This window comes from Quercus robur, chromosome 4 (assembly GCF_932294415.1).
Source record: "Quercus robur chromosome 4, dhQueRobu3.1, whole genome shotgun sequence".
NCBI lineage: Eukaryota > Viridiplantae > Streptophyta > Magnoliopsida > Fagales > Fagaceae > Quercus > Quercus robur.
The window spans coordinates 1,430,160-1,455,255 of NC_065537.1; the positions used below are offsets into that span (position 1 = coordinate 1,430,160).

The 25,096-nt window shown below is 37.3% G+C and overlaps 3 protein-coding genes and 1 pseudogene across 3 annotated transcripts; all 4 read right to left on the reverse strand.

Moving 5' to 3' along the window:
• Positions 1-850: 850 nt before the first annotated feature.
• On the reverse strand, positions 851-2,855 carry LOC126724584 (B3 domain-containing transcription factor VRN1-like). The gene is made up of 4 exons (XM_050429065.1): positions 2,754-2,855; positions 1,512-1,863; positions 1,287-1,414; positions 851-1,051 (listed from the first exon to the last, which is right to left on the reverse strand). The coding sequence occupies exons 1-4, from the start codon at positions 2,853-2,855 to the stop codon at positions 851-853; spliced, it is 783 nt and encodes a 260-aa protein (XP_050285022.1).
• Positions 2,856-4,892: 2,037 nt separating this feature from the next.
• Positions 4,893-7,520, reverse strand: LOC126724585 (uncharacterized). Its single transcript, XM_050429066.1, has one exon. It carries the CDS (start codon positions 7,518-7,520, stop codon positions 4,893-4,895), a length of 2,628 nt encoding a protein of 875 aa, XP_050285023.1.
• Positions 7,521-12,271: 4,751 nt separating this feature from the next.
• On the reverse strand, positions 12,272-19,588 carry LOC126724586 (serine/threonine-protein phosphatase 7 long form homolog). The gene is made up of 5 exons (XM_050429068.1): positions 19,038-19,588; positions 18,778-18,865; positions 14,658-15,056; positions 12,826-13,510; positions 12,272-12,725 (listed from the first exon to the last, which is right to left on the reverse strand). Exons 1-5 carry the CDS (start codon positions 19,586-19,588, stop codon positions 12,676-12,678), a joined length of 1,773 nt encoding a protein of 590 aa, XP_050285025.1. The 3' UTR covers positions 12,272-12,675.
• LOC126724623 (U6 spliceosomal RNA) lies at positions 17,551-17,661 on the reverse strand (annotated as a pseudogene).
• Positions 19,589-25,096: the final 5,508 nt, after the last annotated feature.

Below are 25,096 nucleotides of genomic sequence, written 5' to 3' on the forward strand. Positions count from 1 at the left end.
GGCAAAGGAGCCGTGGAAAATTTGGCTGCAAATAGCGTATTGGTACATATTTCACCAGTATTTTGTGTTATTCATTTGTAAGATACAAAGATTTTTCAGGAAACAATGATATTTTTCTTTGAGCAACGATTCATCAAGTTCATTGAATAAAACAGTACATATTTTAGTCCTTGCAGTTTACAAGAAGTTCCAACTTCATCTATAACATTTGAAAAATTGCTACCAAGTGAAATTTTGAAAATTTAGCTATCAAGCTTTTCAATTTGCCACATTATATTGATTGACACAATTGATGGATTAACTTCTCACTTATTTTTTAAACATCTAAATTTGCAAACATCAAAAATAATGACTAAAAATTATTGCACATGGTGTTATTGTATTAAAGTGTTACAATATATACAAAACATACAACAATGTCATCTGAAAAGAACAAAATCCTATAGCAATAACAATGTTGACCCCCCTAAAATAAAATCCAAGAGTCGCCATTCAATGTAATATAATTGAATGACATGCAAAAAAGGCCAAAATCCAAACAAAAGCACAGAAAAAAAATACAGCATCACATTCATTTTAAAATACATATGAAAGTTCATCATAGTAATTAAAAATTTCCCAAGAGTGAAACTCTAAACATCACAAAAGTACCCAATCAATAAAGTTGCAAACTGGGATGAACAAAATAGGGATGAATAGTAAAGTTGCAAAGTAAACACACTCTAAACATCACATAATATTATCATCACTTTGCATCCACCCTAACCACTTAGTCTTGGCACTTGAAAATGTGGACGTTTAACACAACACCGTCCCTCATAATCAGCTCAAATACGCAAACATCTCCTACTTACAAACTATTTTCCCTCACAAACGCAGACCAACCAGCTGATACGACACATGATGAACCCCCACTTCGTTCATAAAGGTATAGCTTCACAGGCCATAATCGGTCCATAATCTGGAGCTTGACAGGGAGTATAAGTGCTTTGGTGTAGTCCTTGGTAAACCCGTCTCTTGGTAAGTAGTTGATAATGTGTTGGGGTAAACTCTATACAAGGAACAATAATAGATATTTAACAAATATATTCCAGCAACAAGTATCTAATTGATCTACATCTTTTCACCTAAAAACACAAATAAGAAAAAATCATTGCGAACAAAATGTCCAGCCACAAGTATCTAGTGTGACAATCTTTCTAATTGATCTATGAAAAATGATAGTTAATGGGAGTTGCATTTCTAAATTACAAAAATATTCCATTTTAGTGAAGCTAAAAGCTTACCGCACGATCCTTGCCATTAACGTAGGATGGACGCATGATAACAGTGAAAAGGGGATTTTCTGATTTAAAAGCATTGGCTATAACAAGATTTTTAGCTACACCACCGCCTTTCTTAGGATGGGCTGATCCTGAAAGAAGTTGAAAATACGAAGTCATGCACATAAAATTAATAGAGCAGAAGCTAAACAAATCAACCAGTTGCTTACAAAAGTGTAACATTCAAACCCGAACCCTCTCCCCTATAAAAGTGTTTGATGATTTCAACAGAGCTGTCATCACTCTCATCATCTTCGATCCTATGAACTTGGAGTTCGTCGTCTAAAGTATAGTCTATTTCTGTTGCAGTGGCATCAAATATGAGTACATGAAACTGTGAATTTCCTTCATATTTGAAAACCAGCAAGTGCCCCACGGCTACACCATGAGAGCTTGCAAATTCGGACCAACCATTTTGAAACCAAACCCCCCCAGCATTTTGTGTCAACTTGACTTTCCATTTTCTACCATTTGGAATAGTGAGAAAGGCCATATCTGACAGGTCCACTCCAAATTTCTGCACGAACTTATCTGGAATCCGCTGTAAAAAGAATCTCCATAACATAAATGCAGGCTAGGGAAATAAACACATGCAATCAATCCTTATACACAATGCTAGAAAATAAAAGTTTGAATGATGGTAGAATACTTCTTAGTTACAGCCCCCCACCCCCACACAAAAAAGAAAAGAAAATCAAACAAAATAAAATGTAATCCTGCAACATTGACGTTATATTTAATAGCTATGACAGTAACAAATCTTATGAATTTTGAAACCAAATTATACAACCTAATCTTATAACCAAAATAACCATCAACAGCTGTCAACATTTTACATTTCTCTGTTGTTGTTGAAATGTAAAAAATTTTGGGGAAATGTTGTATTTTGATAATGTGTCTGTGATTTGGTTTTGGGGTGTTGGGGAAACATTGAAGATGACCCACTTTTGTTTATGGGCAGGATTTGGATTTAGACGTAGTAATTTTTGCCACTTAGCCACTTCATAAGTTTGTGAACTCTAAAAAACAAATGATAAAAAGAGTGAACGATTTCTGTATCCTAGTTTGATCCCAGGACACAGTTTCACAGTTTAAATTGAGTTATACATCTGTGGTGACCCTATAAGCCCTATCACATTTTCAAAAAAATGCCATCTGCTCTTGCTCTATATTTATTTTTCCTCAATCTCTACCATGCGCCCCTGTTTCATTTTTTGTTCATATAAAAGTGTACGATGCAAAAGTACTCTGTTATGTGACTGTGTTCTTCTTAAAGTGTAACCTACGTATTGCAAAATGAAAGTTTTTCTAACTACATGTAACAAATGTACATTTTTTCAAGAATCACAAATAAAGAAGATGAAGTGTTCGAAGTGTATATTAGCATATGATTTTCAGAGGAATCTAGTTTATAAATTTGAGCATACTTACAAGCTTTCCTTCCTGAACAGCATTCGGCAGAATAATCTTGAAAAAGTGTGGGGACCGATCAGCAGGACCATCGTCGTTGTCTCTCCGCCATTGAGAAGCCATTGTTCTGGTTCTCCAAACTTTCGCTGAGAAGAAGTTGAACAGTTGTTGCTTTGTACGTTTGAGAACTAAATAGTGGGTTGGTCATACACATAACCCGATTATTACGAAATCGAGTTATGTGTACTGGGACTAAAAGGAGTCCATGCTGTGCGCAGTGTATCTCAGAGGAATCCATGTTGTGTGTGGTGGTTTGGAAGTCCATTTGAAGTAACTCGATATCCTGAACATCAGGTTAAAGTAGAATTACTCGATACTCAAGAAATCGAGTTACATGCGAATAACTCGCTTATAGAGAAATCGAGTTAAGATAATTGGACTGGGCCCGAGGCAGTCCAAGAGGAATCTAAGTGTAGACAATGGTGATCAACGTATCTCGATTCTATAGATATCGAGTTCCTTTCAACATAACTTGGTAACAACTAAATCGAGTTAAGTTGACTGGGCTTCCTGACCCAGCCCAGATAATTGGACTGGTCCAGAGGCAGTCCAAGAGGAATCTAAGTGTAGACAATGGTGATCAACGTATCTCGATTCTATAGCAATCGAGTTCCTTTCAACATAACTCGGTAACCACTAAATCGAGTTAAGTTTACTGGGCTTCCTGACCCAGCCCAGATAATTGGACTGGTCCAGAGGCAGTCCAAGAGGAATCTAAGTGTAGACAATGGTGATCAACGTATCTCGATTCTATAGAAATCGAGTTCCTTTCAACATAACTCGGTAACCACTAAATCGAGTTAAGTTTACTGGGCTTCCTGACCCAGCCCAGATAATTGGACTGGTCCAGAGGCAGTCCAAGAGGAATCTAAGTGTAGACAATGGTCTTCAACGTATCTCGATGCTAAAGATATCGAGTTTTTTCCAACATAACTCGGTAATAACTTAATCGAGTTAAGTTGACTGGCTTCCCGACCCAGCCCAGATATTTGGACTGGTCCAGAGGCAGTCCAAGAGGAATCTAAGTGTGCACAATGGTCTTCAACGTATCTCGATGCTAAAGATATCGAGTTTTTTCCAACATAACTCGGTAATAACTTAATCGAGTTAAGTTGACTGGCTTCCCGACCTAGCCCAGCTATTTGGAGTGGTCCAGATACAGTCCAAGAGGAATCTAGCTGTGTAGAGTGCTCTCCAACGTAACTCGGTACCCTATAAATCGAGATATGTTGAACGTAACTCGGATATAGAGAAATCGAGTAACCCAGATACTTGACAATTGAGAATGGATACAGTCGAAGGGGATTGAAAATGGACTGCAACGTAACTCGTTAGCTGGAAAATCGAGTTTCATTTAGTATAACCTTTCTACTTGTAGTTTTGCTTGCGACTTGCACTGTTCACACCCATTCAGTATGGTGCTTATTCATAGTAAAAGTGGACCTGCTGACAACCATGCTGTGAACAACAAGTCATCCATACAAATCATAACCAACCACATCCATCAGTAACATTCCCCCATTTGCATTACGCGAATAAAAAAATCATCCATATATACAAGCTTATTTGTAAGTAAAGAGCCTCTATGCATTTAAATCAGTTGATGTACAAAAATAAAAAGTTCCATTTATGCATTTTAAACATTCTTCACAATTGTAAGTTGAAACTTGGACAGCATCCGCCAACAATGGTTTTAGGCAAACATGGAGTCATAGCATTTGAGTGACACCTTCTATTTGTTCTTTTCAGAAGTTGCCTCCTTTCTGAGGAGTAGCCAACACAGAAATTAGTATACAACCCATGGTAATTAATAAATTGAATTGACAAATATAGAAGAGCATTCAAGCTTGCCTACTTAAATGAGGAGCATCTACAGTTACACCTTGGCAACAATTACAAATCTGCAGCAAAACATATACAGTTAGGGAAATAGAGACCTCATGAATACTAGAATATGTACACCACAAACAATAAGATTGAAAGAATACTACAAATTACTGCCCACATCTTAATTATAACTCATATAATGTAATATCTAAACATGTAAAGAAGAATAACTTATGATACCCCCTTGTTACTATGATTTGTAATTGTTACCTGCTACATAGCACCATGGCTTGTTGAAGCCACATTTCGAGTTGGACATGTACGACGGTTATGACCCTCTTGGCGACACAACCCACACTTCAACTTTGGTCCATTCTCAATCCACAATGAGGTTGGCAACTCCCTATCCTCGTCATCCATCTCATTGCGGATTCTCGTGGACTTGGGCCGACCTTTTTCACGGATCAACCGCTGGTTTGGCATCACGGTTCTCCTTTCTGCTGGCTCCGGCCATTCTAACCTATCTTTTAGTGGTTGGAATATAGGCTCATAGCTGTGATACTGTTCTTCAAGGCGGTAGAAATGATCCATATACTCAGTGGCATCATGGTTGTGTTTGGCACAAACTGCTATCAAGTGGGAACAAGGGATCTTGTTTGCTTCCCATTTGCCGCACGTGCATGTCATGTCTATGAGGGAAACCCTATGGGTGTGATCTCCCCCATCAGTGTTCAACAATGAAGACTGTGTCTCCACTGTATATAACCGTTGTTGCGCACTCATCCTTCTAACAATATGGAGCTTCGCCTTCTCTTGATTTTCCTCGAACTTGTCATAGGCATATTTGCACCACACTTGCCCCTCTTCCAACTTCTCTAGGGTTTTGTTTCGACGTTCGTCAAAGTATGAGTTCACCTTGTAAAATGTAAACTTCACCATTGCAGTTATGGGCAAGCTACGTGCGCCCTTAAGTACCCCATTGAAGCACTCTGACAGGTTGGTTGTCATTGCCCCATATCGGTGCCCATGGTCATGTACAAGTGTCCACTTTTCTTGATTTACCTCCTTAAGATAGTCGTACGCAGCCGGGTTGACATTCTTGATGCAATCCATGGTGTTCTCAAACTTCCTAACTTGATTCGCAGTTGCTGCGTTCCATACCAAGTTCTTCAACGGCACACTATTGAAGTTAGTGTTAACATTGCTTACTAAATGGCGGAGGCAATACCGGTGATGGGTTAAGGGCGGTTGCAAGTAGCCCCTAGTGGTGTCATCGAAGCATGATTGTATCCCACGATGCCTGTCGGATATTATACACAAATTGGTGCGGTCTGTAACATAGGTCAACAGGCATGCCAAGAACCATCCCCATGTCTCCGTGCTCTCGCTTTCGACAACGGCAAATGCGAGTGGATAAACCTCGTTGTTACCATCTGTTGCCATTGCTATCAACAGCTTTCCTTTGTACTTGCCATAAAGGTGCGTTGCATCTATGCTTATCACCGGCCTGCAATGCCTAAACCCTCTAATACACGGACCGAAAGCCCAAAACGCGGAGTTGAATATACAAGTCCCCGGGACATTGGGGTCACACTTTAATGTGGTCACAGTATCCGGATCTGCATCAGACAATGCAGCTAGAAATCGTGGCAATTCTGCGTACGACTCGTCAAAATCCCAGTAAATACGTGCAACTGCCTTCTGTTTGGCTTTCCAAACCTTGTACATAGTTACATCATGCCCATGCCTTGCATGCAACATACTACGCAAGTCCCTTACCTTTTGGGTTAGGTCTTCCCGTACATACTTCTCAAGTGCAATGGAGATGAACTTTGAATCCATCATCCGCCCATCAGTTGGTAGCTGGAGGGATGAGCAACTATGGGGACCCTTACATGTACTGATAACCCACATCCCGTGCTTCTTGCTGCAATTGGCCCGAATTGACCACAGACATGCCTCATTCTTACATCGCACTACCAGCCTATTGGTGTCAGACTTGATGACCTTGTATTGCTTATTATGCTCCACAGAGTAGAGGGTCAACACATATTGAACAGAGGCTTTATTCTTGAATAGCATCCCCCTTGCTGGGTGGTCATCTTTATGCCAACTTGTAAGATGTCCTGTACCCAATGCAGGTGATGGGTCATTAATATTGTCCCATGTGTTTGATGTGAACCATTCTGGGATAGGAACTGTTGTAAGGCAATCCTCCTCGTTATTTTCGATCAGTGGTACATTTAAGACCTCCGCGTCGTCCACTGGTCCATCAGTATCAATGAACTCTTCATACACATCTCGGCTGGCATCAATATCAATTCCCCCGTCCATATCAGCTTGGACATGCTCATATGTGTGAGTAGACCCTCCCACATCATGTGTATTGGTGGCGCCCACCACTTCGGTGTTGTCCAAATGATCAACCGCACTACATGGTTGAGTATTGTAGGGGAAAGGCGTGGCATAGGCAAAGGGAGGATGCACGTCAACCGACAATGAGTGTGGCTCTTCCACCCCACTGGCATGCTGTGAACTTGCACTACCATGGAACCCAACAGCCTCAACAGTTACATACAAGTCGGACGCTATGAACTGGGGGGTCCGCTTAATCACTGCCCACATCATGTCCACGTCAGCATCGCAACCCAACGGATTTGAGTTGTAGACAACCTGAGTACTCACAAGTATCTGGGGGGCACGGTACACAATGGATATCTTATGTGACTCCTTGTCCAACCGTAGAGCTTCCATTATCTTCCGGTGCATTTTTCTCAAGTGTGTTCCCCATTTCAACTCAATGAACTTCTGCTTCACTGACTCGCCTTTATAGGACAGCCCATGCAAGTCATGGAAATACTGTTCCCCATCATAGTAAACGTAGAAGCAGTGACGACCCATGCCAGACCTGGATAAGGACAATTAATTGTGGTTATCATGCAGAAGATAGGGGGTTATGTTAATGCAACAGTAATTAATCTTTTACAGATGCACTATGATGCTATCCTAATTATAGGTGTACACACTTGATTCGTTTGGACACAAACATTGGCCTTTTAGGGGAGACGTGCCACAACAAAGAATCAGGGTGTTTGTAATATCGCTTGGTAAGGATGCAATATGGAGTAGGAAAATGCAAACATGGTCAGCAAAACTTGTTCACCTCGTAGGCTTTCTTTTTCAGAACCCACACAGTAAAGACTTTCAGAACTGAAAGAGCCATACAATTTAAACCTCAGTATACAGTACACATCATTGTTAATATGTATGAATGATTGCATATGTCATCATATGAATTCACCGTACAATGTTTGTTTATATATATGTTTATTTAGAATGATTATATACATATTTCCCAAAAGAATTCTCAAAAATAATTATTATATACATTACTATATAAAACTCGAGATATTTAGGAACAATATGTATACAGTGTCACTATCACACACACACACACACACACATATAAGATTATTCTCACATAAGTCATAAGAGCACACAATAATTAATCGTTTCTTGGACAATTTTTTCCAGGATTTTCAATGCACTAACAGTTTTTGCAATTCCTAACAAAAATGTTTCAAAAAATTGGTGCCCTAAGCACATACATTATATGTAAACATACCTATACATGTGTGTGTGTATATATATATATATATATATACATGTGATCATATATGGGTAGGTAGCTTTGTTTATATTTACATATATTTGCATATACATACATACATACATGTATATATATATATATATATGTGTGTGTGTGTGTGTGTGTGTATGTGTGTGTATATATATATACATATATTTGGGAATGCCACATATACATCTTATGATATGGGTAAGTACGTTTGTCTATATATACATATATCTATACATACATACATTTATGTATATATATACACACACATAATGTCAGAATAAGACAGTTGTGTAAGTCAATCTATTTATAAGTAGTTATGTAAGTGAATATATACCTGTCAGGGAAGATGTGCCAGAACAAAGAAGAAGGGGACCACAGCAACAGCACGCCTGGTGAGGATGCAATAATGACAAGGAAAATGGCAGAAGAGTTAGCAAACTTTGTTCACCTCATAGGCTTTCTTTTTCAAAGACCAGACAGTGAAGGTTTTCAACACAGATAGAGCCAGACACGTGCATGGATTCTGAAATGTGGGGAGGGGGACAACATGACTCGATATTAAAGAAATCGATTTCATATAAAACTCGATACCACATAAATCGAGTTACTGTTGACAAGACGTATTGAAATGACGGCATTTCAGAAACTCGGTTAATTAGAAGTCGAGTTACATGTTACTCCGCATGCTATAACTCAATTTCTATAGATTCGAGTTTTAGCCCCATTTCCTCTACAAAAGCCCATTTCACACGTTAGAAGGTGCAACCACATTCTAGTGCAAAGAGTTCCCACCATTGCGTTTTTGTAGAGCAGGATGGGACGAACCTATGTTGTGTTTAACGGTCGTGTTCCAGGCATATACGACAGTTGGCTAGATGCGAGTAGACAAGTTCATAAATTCCCAAACGCCAATCACAAATCATATAAAGATCGAAGGGAAGCCGAAGCTGCATACATGGAGTATTTGCATGGTAATGGTATGGGCGTGCATGGTGGTGTGTCTACATCGTGGGAAACTCCAAACATATCAACCTCAACTCCACCTAGCACTTCTCAAAGCGAAGGAACCAACTATGGCAGTGGAGACATTAGGCACACTTTGTTAAGGTATCAGTTGGAAGTTGCCATTGAGGAGCGTGACCACACATGTTGAATGAAGTGGTGGCTCATGTTGTGGGGGATGATGAAGTTGATGCACCCACGAGACAACGTACGGATGCATGAATGCAAAAGTACGACTTCTTGTTGTGGTATTTAGTAAGATATGTATACTTCCAAGTACCATCTGTTGTCATGTGTGCTTTAAGTAGAAGTGTCATCGTTTTCCAATTGTTTCACTGGCAGATATGTATATATGGAAAAATAACCTTATTATTTTTGTTTTTGGACTACTTTGGTCTTATTCGGTCCATTATATCTACTTTGGTCTTATTCGGTCCACTGTGGTTTCTAGGAAAATCGGTGTACTACATTCTATTTACTCTATTTGATCCTATTCAGTCAGCTTTGGTCGTACCCCGTCTATTTGATTCACTACAGTCCATTATTGTGTAGTTACAAAATACTACATCAGCCTATACACAATGAGCCACGATTAACGAATGTACATGACGTAAAAAACAACAATGAATTGCATAACCTCTACATGAACGATTTGGAAATCCTCCTCGTTGGAGGATTCACTGCAATCCATACCAATCAAAGAAAATTCAAAGTTTAAAAAAGATAGGATTGGAATTATTCATACATGATAAATCGTCCAACATTAGAAAATTATCTAAATTCTTCAAGTCAATTCTGAAAATTTTAATAGCCACAATATAGAAAGTCCAGAACAAAATGACCATGAATAAAAATTGACACCAACCAACTAAAAAAACAAATAACACAGCTATATAAAGGTTCTTGAATCCCAAACACAGTAAATAAAACCCTAAAATTATGATGTACCTTGTAATATTATTCTGAATTAGAAAAAAAATGAACACTTAAAATTTAAAAGTTACGTAAAAAGTGAACATTACATGGAATACTACAGGTTTCAACAGATACATTACTATATCTTCCCTCTAGCTAGCTCCACTGGACAAAACAGGTTCATCTCTATGAGAGTGGTCTTGCCACTGCCAATTCTGCCAACAATACGTATTTTGTGCCCTTCCTCAAATGTGCAACTCGTAACTCTCAGAACAAGTGCATCAGCCTATATTTGATCTGTTTTATCAATGATATATAAAGCCATATTATAAAGCCAAGTTTGAAGCAAATAACACAACTCTCAATCATGTGAAGATAAATACAAAACCAGTCAGATTGGTAATGAATGCCAAAGCATTAGTCCGCTTAGATAAAGTCCGGAAGAGCAACTTCAAATCAAGAATCAATCTCACTTCCGTCAAAAGTGCAAGCATTCCTTTCCCACTAAATACTCCACAGGAGACAAAGAGGTATCATCATGTCTAAATTTTTTAGCAATCAAACCATGTAAAGCACTAAACATATGAGGATTACCCATGTCAACAGTTTGGTCAATTAATGCCAACTTATAGATCAGAAGTTTTATTAAATGCTTCTTCCACTTCTAACTTATAGGAAGCTCAAAGAAAATATGTTTGATGATCACCAAACAAACATGTAAGAAGAAAATTTTACAGCATCGTTAGTTTGCAAAATCTACAATTATTTTCATTCCCACATGATTTCAACACATTGCAGATAAGGATATATATATATATATATATATATAAAGCACAATGAAGGCAAATAAATGGAAAAAATACCTGTATGCCCAACAAAAGTATGTGTACATTTGCTTCCTCTCCAAAGTTTTAAAGTTGTATCACTTGAACCTAAAATCGTGGTAGCATAAAAATGAACCCCATAAGTTCATAGTGAAAGACATAGTTGGATCTATGCATTCCAATCTGATGTAACCAGTTCCAACTACCAACAAAATCTAAAACAATATCTAGCAGAACAGTCATCTACTGAATCATATTATACCGGTAACAAGCTCGCCTGAAGGCAGCTTTATGAGTGCTTGGATTGCTGCCTTATGAGCCTCCCAGGATTCTGAAGGTTGGCCACTTCTCCAACGTCTTAATGTGCTGTGGTGAAGGAGACATTAGATACTAACCGAAAATTATTGAGAAAAATGCATATACCTTTGTAAGCATAGATAATAATTCAAACCCAAAAAACGGCAATACACAAACAATAAAAGTAACATTCAAACAGTATGCAAAGTTTTCATTAATGCCTCCATCATTTCATTAAAGCAAATGATGGACAAGATTTGATTCATTGGCCAATGACACACACAACATATATATATATATATATATATATATATACTGAAAATCATAAAATAAGAAGGCTAATTGATGAAAAAATCAATAATCAATTAAATGTTTCTCATTGGGTTCCCAATTTGCTACCAAAATGAAAAGGTAATATATACAATGATAAATAACAATTACAAACCCCAAGAAGCGAAAGGAACAAAACATGCACACATAACTAAGATTTTTGCCGTTTTCAGCTTTGGGTAAGTTATATTGTGAGCTGCTCTAAAACAATGCTAGAAAAAAATATAAATTCTATTCTCCAAAGTTCCTACTAACGAACTTGTAATCAAATGTACACAGATCTAATCATTCTAGAGAGGAGGGGATTTAAAGGAGATTAAAAATAATAAAATGGGAAGGAGGATGTACCAATCTAGGAATTGTAGGGAAGGCGAATCAGAAAATTAGGAGAGAGACACATACCTAGCCAAGCATTGTAGAGACTCGGATAAATGATTTGCTACAAAGGAGTTGGTTCTGCCATTGATCTGCATAAACTTCGTCATCAAACTCTTTTACAGAAAGTATCAAATTACTTCTTCTTGCTTATCAACAATACCACACATTTGTTTCTCACAAAAATAACAAAAATAAAAAAACAAATTACTCTCTTACAACCCACTTTACTGTAGCTAACAACATACAAAAACACAAGAAAGTTTGGCTTCAAATGAATACCAATCCAGACATTTGTCAAATTGCAATCAAAACTCCAAGTGCAGAAAAACTTCCTAATACATCAATAAATACAATACGCCTTATGGGTTTTCTCCAAAATATCAATTTCTTGACAACAAACACATTGACAGCGAGTATTCTCCCCAAGCAATGATCCAGAAATAGATGCACAGCCACCAAGATTCTCCCCAATTAGTAGAACATTTTGCATGCTTATTCCAGTCACCTATACACATGAAGAATAAGCACACAAGGACAATCCAGCTCAATGGCCTTTTCGTGTCCACCATTGCAGTTAGGTCTAAAAAAAAAAAATACGACTTTAGAAGAAAAGTGAAACGTAACTATGCAGTCACCTATAGGCAGGAGGTATAAGCATACACTAAGGCATTTAATGATCTTTTCTTTTCCGCCCATATGCCCTGACAGGTCTAATCTTACCTGTTTCATCAGACACAACAGCATAATTAAATTAACATAATCAATCAAATGCACAGTACAAGTAGCTCAAGAAGATGGGAAGTGTAGACGAAGTACATACCATCACCGGTCCCGCAATCGGGAGCATGCGCACGCGGGCGTCGCGATCTCCGCAAAGCCTCCACCGGCTCAATGTCCTCAGCCGGTATCTGCTCAATCTGTACAGCCTCTCCGTGGGCGGTTTGAGATGGAGCTGACATGGTGGGGTCCACATGCACTAGAGGTGGGGTGGGCATGCCTGGTGTGGGGACAAATATGCATCCACCATCATGGGCAGATCCACTGAAAACTGGGGGCGACATACGAGGAGGGCCCTCAAAGTCCGTGCTAGCACCATGGGATGTAGTGTGGGCTGGAACAGTGCCCTGATGATCGACGCTATGGGATGGCCCAGCACCATCGCCAGGCGTGCATCGCGGTGTCTTGCCGTCGTCATCAGACAGTACCCAATCAGTGCCAAGCCATGCCTCTTCTACACCCTCCTCATTCCCTTCCTCGTAGATGGGAGCCGACTCGGTCGTACAGCTGCGACCAGCTTGACCACTTCCACGATGTCCACCCCTACGAGACCCACCACGTTGCCCGCCACGAACTGGGGCCTGTGTATCAATGTCAACTGCTTCTGCAAGCGCATTCGCCAATTTAAGTCGGCCTAGCTCCTCCACAAGCTCTAGTGTAAATGTAAGGTCAATGTGCATGTCAGAACCTTCATCGCACCTCGGTATAGACCTAATCATCATCCGAACCTACAAAACAAGGGCGTCATAAAAGCAAGAACGCAAGTATGATGCAAAACTTGGATAAATCTGTTCCAAAATCAAAAGAAAAAGTAGCAAACATAGCTAATGAAATCCTTATATTACTTATAATTATGAAGCATCTTTAAAAAGACAGTGTATAAAAATAGGGGTTGGCCCCCCCTGTGCAAAAATTTATAGTTCCAACCCAACACTCAGGAATTTTCAGTTTCCTGTTATGTTTATCGCTATGCAATCTAAACATTGCGATAATACTTCTAAAAAACACGTATAGTTGGTTGTACATAAGTTCAATCTTAGCATAAGTGAAAATATCAGAATTTCACTTCTGTATCTAGGCTTCACGAGATTTACAACTCCATTAATATCACATTGCAATCAGGACACATATTTTGAAGTTATTATTTCCTAACGTACACGCCCAAATCAAATGAATTGAAAATATCAAACGCAAGCTTCAAGTTTCAATTAAGGGAAGTACCAAAAACTTAGAACATATATCATACTTGAATCTAGTATAAATGCACATCTCCTTGCTGCATACTTGCAAGATTTTAAATGACCTTTAAGCTGTTGGGAATTGCATTCTACCAACAGTTTAGTAAGGGACTTCCCAATCCTAGAGGTAATATCTATCAAGGAATATGTAATACATTAATCAGTCCTGGAGGAAAGGCTATCTAAACTATCATGAAATGTGAATTTATCACTACTACACAGAGTTGCACCGTCCATTTTAAAGTACAAGCCAACCAAAAACAAAAAAAAAAATAAACAAAAAATAAAATAAAATACAATAAAACCCAACCCAACCTACCCTTTTTAAAAGTTGAATGTAATTATATGAACAAAGGTGTGGTCATCATTAGTCATTGCCCATTAACCATTCCTCATGCAAACAAATTGGATCAAGACAAATTCAGTTTGTTATGAACAACTTAAATCATGCAGTATTTTGACTTTAAAACATAATGACATGTCATGCAGTATTTTTTGACTTTAAAACAAAATGACAGAGAAACTTATAGAGATGTAACAACGATAATTATTGTGGACTTTTGCATGCATGATAAAGCTGCTGAGGATATTTAATCCAACAATGGTTTCATCCATAAAATAGGAATTGTTGCCTCACCATGAGTTCCCAATACGCAGACTCTGGTGTTATGTACCGCCTTGTGTGGCGATTGTACCACATCATGTACTCAACGAGATACGTATCATCATCGTCTAGGAGATCGGACCCGCGAACTACATTCACTCGGTTGGCCCATTGCCGAATAAAGGGATCATGTTCTACCTCCCAGTTCTTCTCCCATTTACCCTGAAGGGATATCTTGTGAAGGGTAGTCGACGTATCCACGACACTTGGAACTGGTTGCTTCATCCCAAACTGACGGAGGACTCGCTCAGGATGATGCCACTCCACTATCCAAAAGAATATCAACGGCACCTCGGCCCTCCAAATATGCTGCCCAGCAGTGCAATACGCAGGTAGGGAGCCTAGCGTATGCGTGTACGGCTCCCATACAATCTGCATAAGTAGATTATGTTTGTGATAGTGAGACATCATACTAATTTAACATTATGTTTGTGATATGTAATATGCAAAGCATGGAATTTCTAGCTTCTAGTCGTACACAAAATCTTCAGGGATTATTGGGCAGAAACTAAAAGAACAACAAAATTGACCTGCAAAAAATATTAAAAGATCTAGGTTGTTCATGTCCACCATTTTCAGCCCCATGTTCATATGCTGGACAGGGTTCAAAGCTAACTGACACCATCAAATACTAGGGTTTTCAATCTGAACCAAACTTAGAAGAGGGTACTAGAGCATCCTTATGGCTGTAAGATGAATCCAAGTTGATGATTTCGCAAAATCTTTTTATCGTAATAGAAATATTGTGCTACATTAATTGCATTAGTCATTAACAATGTTTCAATGAATGAGAACAAAATGACTATTATAAGGTCTACTGAAGACATTGCATTTCAAGTACCACTTTATATTGCAAGAAATGGAAGCTATGTAAATTATTACATGGTATAATCCTCATCAAATACTGTTATTATATTTCTATGTAAATATATATTTCTTATAAATTTTAGTGTTGGAAATTACGTAAGCCTTTTAGTTATCTCAAACTAATCATGTCAATGTCTAAAATTACATTCCTCTTGAAGAATATGGTGAGCAGCATATTTTGCACGCTTCTAAAATTATATGAATAAAGTACTCGTTAATAATCCATAGCTTTTAATAATTTTAGGACTATTAAGGCAGCTAAAGTGGGGACAACTTAAGGAGTTGCATGCTGCAATTAAATTGTGCTCTCCAACTTTGGTGCAAGGAGCACGAACTAACTTTTCATTTAGGTCAACAACAAGAGGTAATGTGTCAAGCGTCTTTATGTTTTCTCATATATCACTGATTAACAATTATTTGTTTCTTTAAACTTAGGCCATTGTTTTCCAAGAAGACAATCGAGGCTGTGCATATTCAAAATATACCACTTGAATACGTAAATCGAAGTCAAACAGTATTCTACTAGACTGTAAAAATATAACCTTCAATTCAGCAAAGGTAATTTATAACGTACAATGTAACAATGTTTTTTGCATCACAATAACAATGTTTGTAATCCTGGATACCCCTATGTTAGAAGAAGAAATACTAAATTGTCTACTTATTAGGCAGAGCAATAACTATGGTTTTAAGCTCATAACATTTTATTAATTAATTACAAGTGATTTCACAAGCTTAATTACAAACCGTACAAGCTTAAATTTTATTTGTTTAATCAAATTTGTAGCATATATTGAGACTATATGCAAAAACAACCGACTAAAGTAGAGCGTGATAGTAATCTGGTGCAATTGTACATATGAAACTTCTAGCCAAGAGAGTTCGATCGTACCTATGAAACTTATATCTATGCCCAAATGGAGCTCACACACTAAAACCACCTGCAGCACCAGTGACACCAATGAATTGTAAAGAGCTTAGATTCACATTGACTACCTATGAAAACACCATCAACTAGAACATCCCAAACGGATGTTTAGATAACATAAAAGTTTATATTAACCTTAGATGGTCACTTAATACTAAATATTGCTATGTTCTGTCACAGGGGTAGTGAAATGCATAAACTCCAAACATTAGTAAGTTTTTGAAGGCAAAGCAACAATTGAGACTATCTTCGGTGCTCACTCTGGCATCCTAAACAACCCCAAATCTCACAAAGGGTTTAACCTATACCCTGGACTCTCGAGTTCCTAGTGGGGGGGCACTAATGGCTTTGTATTTTGGAAATTTCACAGTGTGGACCCAAGCAATGACAACCATCCAGCATTGGACAAGGACAAGCTATGGCAATGGCTTAGCCTATGGTCACTCTATGACATTCAAGGCAGAGTAACTCCATCCTTTAGTTTGCTTAATTTCAAATTTCAATGAAAGCCAGAGAAGTGATCATGTGTTTTACGGGCCAATGATCAATAATGTCATCATTCCCTCTGTTTCTGTACTTAGGCCAAAAATGCAAATTGGGGTTATATTTTTGCTCTCATGTCATGATTACACAATAATTAGATAAAATTTTCGTAGTTTAACATTTGCAGCTTTCCCAACGTTCTAAATTTAAAGAATTTTATCATTTTATGAGATTTAACAGCCAACTATATTACAACAGTGAAGAGAAGCTCTAACTCAGCAAATTTAATTCAACGAAAATCTGGAATATAATTGTGGTAATATCTAAGTCAACCACCAAAACTATAGCGAATCCAAAAGGTGTGAAATATTAATAAGCTTCAACAGTTCTAAAAAAAATTTCTATTTTAAAGCTTTAATATTGAAGTATAACAACTATCAAAGATTCAAACTCTCTCTAAAAGAATTATGAGCACAAGTCTGGGCTAACCTGTTGAGCAAGACTCCAAAACGCATGTAAAGAAGCAGAAAGTGCAAAAACAACGAAGAAGACAGTGAAGCAGAATTCACGCAAGGATTAGGGAAAGAAAAAAATTTGGACCATTTCTCGATTTATGCGTGTCATCCTTGCGCAGGGGCCATGTGTTTTGAAAATATCATTTGTATTCTAATATGCCTTGATTCCCTTGTTCTGAAAAGACCCATATTTGTCAAGTTTATAGTAGGAAATTTGTTGTTTAGAATTTAATTGATATCTTCTGCGTTTACAATCATTCGCCTTATATAAAGTCTTAAGAAATATTGTTTTGAAATTTTTTAGTTCATTTTCATAGCAGGCTAAAAGTTCTATTTTCTCATGTTAAATAGGTTGAAACGGTGTATAATGACATAATCAGAAAATGAACACAAACTTTTGATTCAGTTAGTAGCTGGAAAGAATTTAAAGATGTCATCGTCAGTTTTGAAGATGCATCATTAAAATCAAATGAATTACTTGAGCACACAAATACAACCAAAGACAAATCTGATTATCTTTGGTATACTATTAGGTAAATTCATTTCTCATTGAATTATAACCAATTACATAATCCAATATGTGCGTCTTCTCTTCATTGCATCAGCTTAATGACATTTGTAACAATTGGTGGAGTTTTTGTTTTTGGTTGCAACACAAGTTTGAACTCACTGTCTTGCACTAAACCAAGACTTCATGCTCAATCTTTTGCGCATGTTGCACATGCTTCAAACATCTTGGAAACGGGACAATTTATTCTGTGTTTTTTTTTTTTTTCTCGGTGTAAATCACAAACGTTTCCGTACATAATGAAGAATATAGCCAAATTCTACTTTATATATATATGACTAAATTTATATATAACCCATTGATTTAACCCAACTTAACCTGAGTCATGTGAGTTGGGTTGCATTGGAAAAAACCCTTCAATCCAACCCAATTTGGAAAAAACCCTTTGATTTAACATTCAAGAATTTTTTACTTTTGTTTTACTTTATGTAAGGACGAGCAAGTATTCATGCAGGTGCTACAAATGGAAGTTCTAATGTGAAGTACTTCACGATGGACATTCCAATTGAGTTAAATGATGGGATGGAAATCCAAGTATCAAACAAAATGATTGGATGGTATTATGAAATCAACTCATTCCTACAACAATCCAAGAATTCAAAATAAAATAAAAATTGAGGGAAACGAAAATAAAAGCATGTGCGGTGCATTTGAGGGAAACGTGCTCGGCCCGTAGTCATAAGAATTGAGGGAAACGTGGTCATAAGAATTCAAACTAAATTAACCGAATACCTGCTTGGCCCGTACTGTAGCCAGTGACGCCCGGTACGTAGCAAGGACGTGTGTGGCATGCTCTGCGGTGCATTTTGGCCCGCTCCACCTACCAAACATGAGGTGTCGACAAATGCTCATTACTGAACCTTACATTTAACAAACTTTGCTTTTATATTTCACATCCATATACTAAGCATTGATAAGTTTCTTTCGTTTGTTAGTTTGGCATATTTTTAATTATATGAAAGAGACAAATAACGAGAACTCAATGAACGTACCTAATGGCAAGGGGCCCTGAGTGCACTGGCGGTAGAGGCGGCCTCACAACAGGGCATAATTGTGGGAACCTTGAATAGGCCCATAGCTGCACCAACAAGAGTGCTCCTCCAATCTGCATCGCATCCTTCTTCGATGCACCACAAAGTTGCCTATACAGCCAGGCCAATGCTGCACTACCCCAGCTATACCATCTCGCATTGCTGACTGGGTTGAGCAACTGCAGAGGCAGCAGTGAGACCCGGTCCGCAGACCTGTCCATGAACAAGAGGGCCCCCATCCGTACAAGTAGGTGGTAGCGGGCATGTTGCTGCACGACTTCGTCAGCAGCGTCCACAACTAAGGGATCGGCAAACTGTGCATCAAGCCAGGTGTATCTTATCCTCGCCCCAGCAAGGGTAGACTTGTTTGAGTTTGGTATCGGGGGTGGAGGTTTATGGCCCAACAACTGTTCGCACAGCTCACTCCATTTGTAGTCTGTCTTCCCAGTGACAGGCAACCCATCCACCGGAAGCCCCAGCATCACCTCCATATCTTGCAAGGTGATACCCATTTCTCTATGGGGTAAGTGGAATGTGTGCGTCTCCGGACGCCACCGCTCAACCAACGCCGTGATCAAGGCGTGGTCGACCTCCATATCAGGAACCTTGAATAAACCAGTCAACCCTGCTGCATCTATGTGTTGCATGATACGTGGATCTAACCCACCCTGTGGCAATACACATTTACGGCGTCGAACCTTTATCATGCCAGGCGCCTCCTGCACACGGACGAGTATTGTGTTAGGAGATTAAACACGAGGTAATTATAAAACAAACATGTATTAATAATACTACTACATACCTCGTCAGCGGCGCACCTCCAAAGTGGACTTGACCGATGATTCGGCTGCTGGGCCAACTGGGTATCCACATTGGGTCCAGGCCGCACTCTATCTAGTGCCTGCATATCTGACATGGCAGCAAATACATTGTTAGCAATTTTCTAACAAGTAAACCACATTTAATATAAAATAAAAGCATACATTCAGTAAGACATTATATTTTGAGCACAAGATTTTCAACATCACTTCTTAAATAAATAAGAACTTGCCATAAAAAAAATTATTTCAGAACTATTTAAATCACTTCTTAAAGCTTCGGATAATTATTAATTAACTATTTTTGAAAATATAAGTTATAACACCACTCGATTTGCCAAAACCCCTCATCAAAACCCCAAGCACATTTAAACTCATTAATGAGAAAATCATCATTGCAGCATATAAAAGACAACAAAATTCTCATCTTCATTAGTAAATTTACTACTTCCTTAAGTTTCAACAAAATAATCAAAATCCCACACAAAACGCAACCTAACATTAACCAACATCAGAAAATATTTCAGAGGGAGAGGACCGTACCTGTAATCAGCGGCGGCGGGAACCAACGACAATTGATGGAGACTCGAGGAAGAGTGGGGAAGCCTGATCGCAGAGCGAGAGAGACAGAGTGTGGAGAGAGAGTGATGGCAGAGAGCGAGGGAAAGAGAGTGTACAGGGAGAGCGAGTGACTGAATAGCGTTGTGAGACGTTAGGGTCCTATTGATTCAAACCGCTGAAAATAACTCGATTTCCAGTTTCCCGAGTTATGACCGTCTACACAAACATTTTTTTATTGGGAAAAATTCGAAGGGTCAGACTAACTCGACTATACAAATATCGAGTTATTCATTAAAACTCGATTTCTCTATTGTCGAGTTACAAAAGAGGGGCAATTCCCTATTTAGTTTCAGAAAGAGGGCAAACGAATGTTTAATTTCCCAAAAAAGGGTATTTTCCCATTTTCTCCAATCAAGTAATGATGAAGCTTCTGTGAACTTGTTATACACTTTCAAGGAAGTGTCTATAAAATTGTAGCGTGAAGGTACTTAACAATAATTCCTTATATCTTAGGCTTTTCAATTATTTTCAAACACATTATAAAATTGAATTTAATTGTCCTTAGAATGATAAAATTGTAGTATTTCATTGGCCTATAGACTCTATACAACTATGTCTGTCCTTTTTTCTTTTTCTTTTTCTTTTTCTTTTTTATAAAAGGGTTAATTTGTTTGTCTTAAACATGCAAAATTTGTAAATTTGAGCCAAATCCTAATAGTTTCATTTTAATCCATGCCTTGGGGGGTTGAATGTGGCAAAGTTTGTGGATTAATCTATGGGATAAATTGCAATTTACCCTAAAGAAAATGATCACTCTGTACCAATAGCACTATCACTATCAATGTTGCCTTCTTAATGAAAGGACTACCATAGTCCCAATAACTACCATTTATCTTCTATCATCTTCTTTGATTTCTACATTTTGCCAAGTTTTAAAACTATCACTTAATCTTGTTGTACCAACAAAGAATTTACCCTTTACTGCCACAATCTGAAACTCCCAATTCCATTTAAAAACACTAATGATACTTTTGGATAACAGGATTTAGGTATGTGAATTTGGATTTGAGTGATTAAAATCCAAATACCTTGATTGGATAGTTTTAAAAAATGTCAAGAATTTGGATTTGACAAATCTACAAAGGATTTTAAACATTAAAATTCTTGAATTTGAAATAACTTCTAAACCCATGGAATTTTAGAAATTCTTAAAGACATACTTGAATAGTTTTTAAATTTTATAATTTCAAATGATCATAGGTATAAAATGTATCCAAACAAGAAATTTAATAAATTATAGATTTGGAATCAAGGCATTTCAAGTCTTTTACTTTAAAATTCAAATCTAAATCCAAATTTAAGTATCCAACCACAATTTTCTAAGTTGACCTTGGCAATAAAAGTGTTTACCGCTTTTGTTTCGTTGATCAAATCTAATACTAGTTGTTGAGGACTTGTTGTCTATCCAATATAAGCTTACGCGCTGCCTTATACCTGTAAAGTAGAGTCTAATACTATTTTATTATTAAGAATATGATTACATCATGTCATCTAAAAACTTTAACCAGCGGGGGACCATTGCCTCGAAATATCCTTGAAAATGTGTTGATTATAATGTGCAAACATTATTGGATTTACCCGTACCTATAGAGAATTCAACTTCTGATCAAATCAATTGACGTGAAGGTTGAGACGCGGCCATTCAACAACAACAAACAATAATGGCTCAATCAAGAGAAGAACTGTAAAATACAACTTGTAACAATGTTCATGTACACAGCATCATGAAAGTGTATGATTTAAAATATATCCACTTTAAAAGTGTGGGGTTTAACTAGTCCCAAATATGAAACTATAATTTTTTTTTATTTGCTTTCTCCTCAATATTATCATTTTCCCATGAAATATCCTTGGTTTTAATTGTTTAGTAGAATTCTAACTGATGGGGGTACTTAGCATTCAAGCTAAGCCATTCAACACAGAGGTAAAGTACTTCTGGCATTTATTATTTTCAATTGAAGACAGCCATGACTAATGACTCATGAGTCAACAAATCATTTTTAATTGAAGCCCTGACCAAAGACTCGTGACACGTGAGTCAACAAAAAACTTCCATGAAATTGCAAAAGTTGTTTCAAGTCTGTACGGAAAGTTGTGTTTTCATTGATGATCCAGTCAAAAAGATAAAATGACTATACGGGAAGTTGTGTTTTCATTGATGTTTTAGTAAAAAAGCAATAAAGGTAATATGACTTTTGCAATGTGTCATCCCGATACGTTCTCAGTACAGGCATACCGCGTAAGAAAAGTTGATCAAATAGCTCAGTACCGCGTAAGAAAAGTTGATCAAATAGCTCAGTACAGGCATACCGCAGTGACTGATTGTCATTCTTTTTTATATATTAAATAAATCAAGAAGAAAGGGATCTAGACGGGATCAATCACTATTCTTTTTCTATGCTAGAAGTCATCAGTCTTACGAAATCAGCCCCATCAGACTTATAAAAAGTGGCTCATGACAAGAACGTGGAGTCTTTTGGGTTAATATTGTAAAATTTAAAGTTAATTTGTGTTATACGAACTGTTCAAAGATAATTGGAAAATTGAGGAGAGAGACTGAATTTCGGCAATGGCATTGTCGAAATTCAGCCAAAAAGCAGGAGAGAGAATAAGAAAAGAAGGAGAGAGAAAATTTTTGAATTTCGGCAATGGCATTGTCGAAATTCCACTGTCCTGAATCCTATGTGTCCGAGTGTGCCCGAGTGTGGAGTGCTCTTAAAATAAATAAAAAAAGGCAATGGCAGCAATGTCATTGCCGAAATAGGGGAATATTTTTTTTTTTTTTTAGCAATTGTGATATAATGGCATTGCCAAAAATGAGAAAAAAAAAGTGGTTTCGAAATCTCTAGAAGAGTAAAAAACAGGTTTCATGTCCACAATATTTTTACAATAAATCACATATAATTAGTTATTATTAGTTAAAAAAATTTGTGACAACTAATTGTGACAATGGCATTGCCGAAATAGGAAAAAAAAAATTGTGGCAATATCATTGCCAAAATAATGAGAAAAATAAAAGTGACAAACTACTTGAGACAATTGCATTGCTGAAATAGGGAGAAAAAAAATTGGAAATTTTTCCCTATTTTGGCAATAGCATTGCCGTAAATAAAAAAATAATAATAATAATAAAAAAAAAAAAAAAGAAGAAGATAGAAAACGGCAATGGGATTGCCGAAATAGGGGGGAAAATTCCCCCCCCCCTATTTCGGCAATCCCATTGCCGTTTTCTATCTTCTTCTTCTTTTTTTTTTTTTCTTTTTTTTTTTACGGCAATGCTATTGCCGAAATAGGAAAGCAATGGAATTTCCAGTTTTTTTTCTCCCTATTTCGGTAATGCAATTGTCTCAAGTAGTTTGTCACTTTTATTTTTCTCACTATTTCGGCAATGATATTGCCACAATTTTTTTTTTCCTATTTCGGCAATGCCATTGCCACAATTAGTTGTCACAAATTTTTTTAACTAATAATAACTAATTATATGTGATTTATTGTAAAAATATTATGGACATGAAACCTATTTTTTATTCTTCTAGAGATTTCGAAACCACTTTTTTTTTCCCATTTTCGGCAATGCCATTATCACAATTACTATAAAAAAAAAAAATTATTCCCCTATTTCGGCAATGACATTACTGCCATTGCCTTTTTTTTTATATTTATTTTAAGAGCACTCCACACTCGGGCACACTCGGACACACAGGATTCGGGTAGCAAAACTAGGCAGTGGAATTTCGGCAATGCCATTGCCGAAATTTAAAGATTTTCTCTCTCCTCCTTTTCTTATTCTCTCTCCTGCTTTTTGGCTGAATTTCGGCAATGCCATTACCGAAATTCAGTCTCTCTCCTCAATTTCCCAATTATCTTTGAACAGTTCGTATAACACAAATTAACTTTGAATTTTACAATACTAACCCAAAAGACTCCAAGAACGTGGGCAATGGGTTTTACATGAAAATCACAACACAAAAAAGCTTCAGCATGAGTTTTTTTATATCTTCTATACTGGGTTGCAGGGCCCAGTTGATAGCTGAGGAGTTCTTATGTGTTGCCGGACCTGGAAAAAAGTTTTACGCGAGAAAATTTTAGCTCAATGGGGAAAAATATCTAGCGAATTAAAAATTAAAAAAAAAAAAAAAATCAAACAAACGTTGAGTGCAACAGTAGTTCTAGTTAGCTTAACTCGTAAAGTTTCTTATGGCTGAATAAGAAATCTGAAGTTCTATTTCTGCCTGCACCAAAAACTGATTACTGTCTTGGTCTAATGATAAAAAACTATCATCAAAAGTAGACACTATAGATTAAAATTCTCTCTCAAAAAAATAAAAATTTGAGTGCAACAATATTCGTTCCATCCGCAGGAATTGACTGCCACAGGTTTGTAAATTTCCAATATTTAGTATTTTTTTTTTCAACGTGTAAATTGCAGTAGCACCCTTTGAACTTTCAAGTTGTTACATCAATGCCTCTTCTATCAATGCCTCGTGACCTCATCCATTTTCTACCAAACGGAACACATGGGTCTCACGTGAGCCTAAATGTTTTTTATCCAATAATGAGAAATGAAGGAAAATATAGGGA

Excerpts from the sequence above, each read along its gene's own strand:
- LOC126724584 (XM_050429065.1), bottom strand. The coding sequence starts at position 2,855 with ATGGCTTCTCAATGGCGGAGAGACAACGACGATGGTCCTGCTGATCGG. Across the intron at positions 1,864-2,753 it reads CTGTTCAGGAAGGAAAGCTT|CGGATTCCAGATAAGTTCGT; the intron begins GTAAGTATGCTC and ends TTCTTTTTACAG. Across the intron at positions 1,415-1,511 it reads TTATAGGGGAGAGGGTTCGG|GATCAGCCCATCCTAAGAAA; the intron begins GTTTGAATGTTA and ends AACTTCTTTCAG.
- LOC126724586 (XM_050429068.1), bottom strand. The coding sequence starts at position 19,588 with ATGGGTATCACCTTGCAAGATATGGAGGTGATGCTGGGGCTTCCGGTG. Across the intron at positions 15,057-18,777 it reads CTACAGTACGGGCCAAGCAG|ATTGTATGGGAGCCGTACAC; the intron begins GTATTCGGTTAA and ends CTACTTATGCAG. Across the intron at positions 12,726-12,825 it reads CGATTGCGGGACCGGTGATG|GTAAGATTAGACCTGTCAGG; the intron begins GTATGTACTTCG and ends CTGATGAAACAG.
- LOC126724585 (XM_050429066.1), bottom strand. The coding sequence starts at position 7,520 with ATGGGTCGTCACTGCTTCTACGTTTACTATGATGGGGAACAGTATTTC.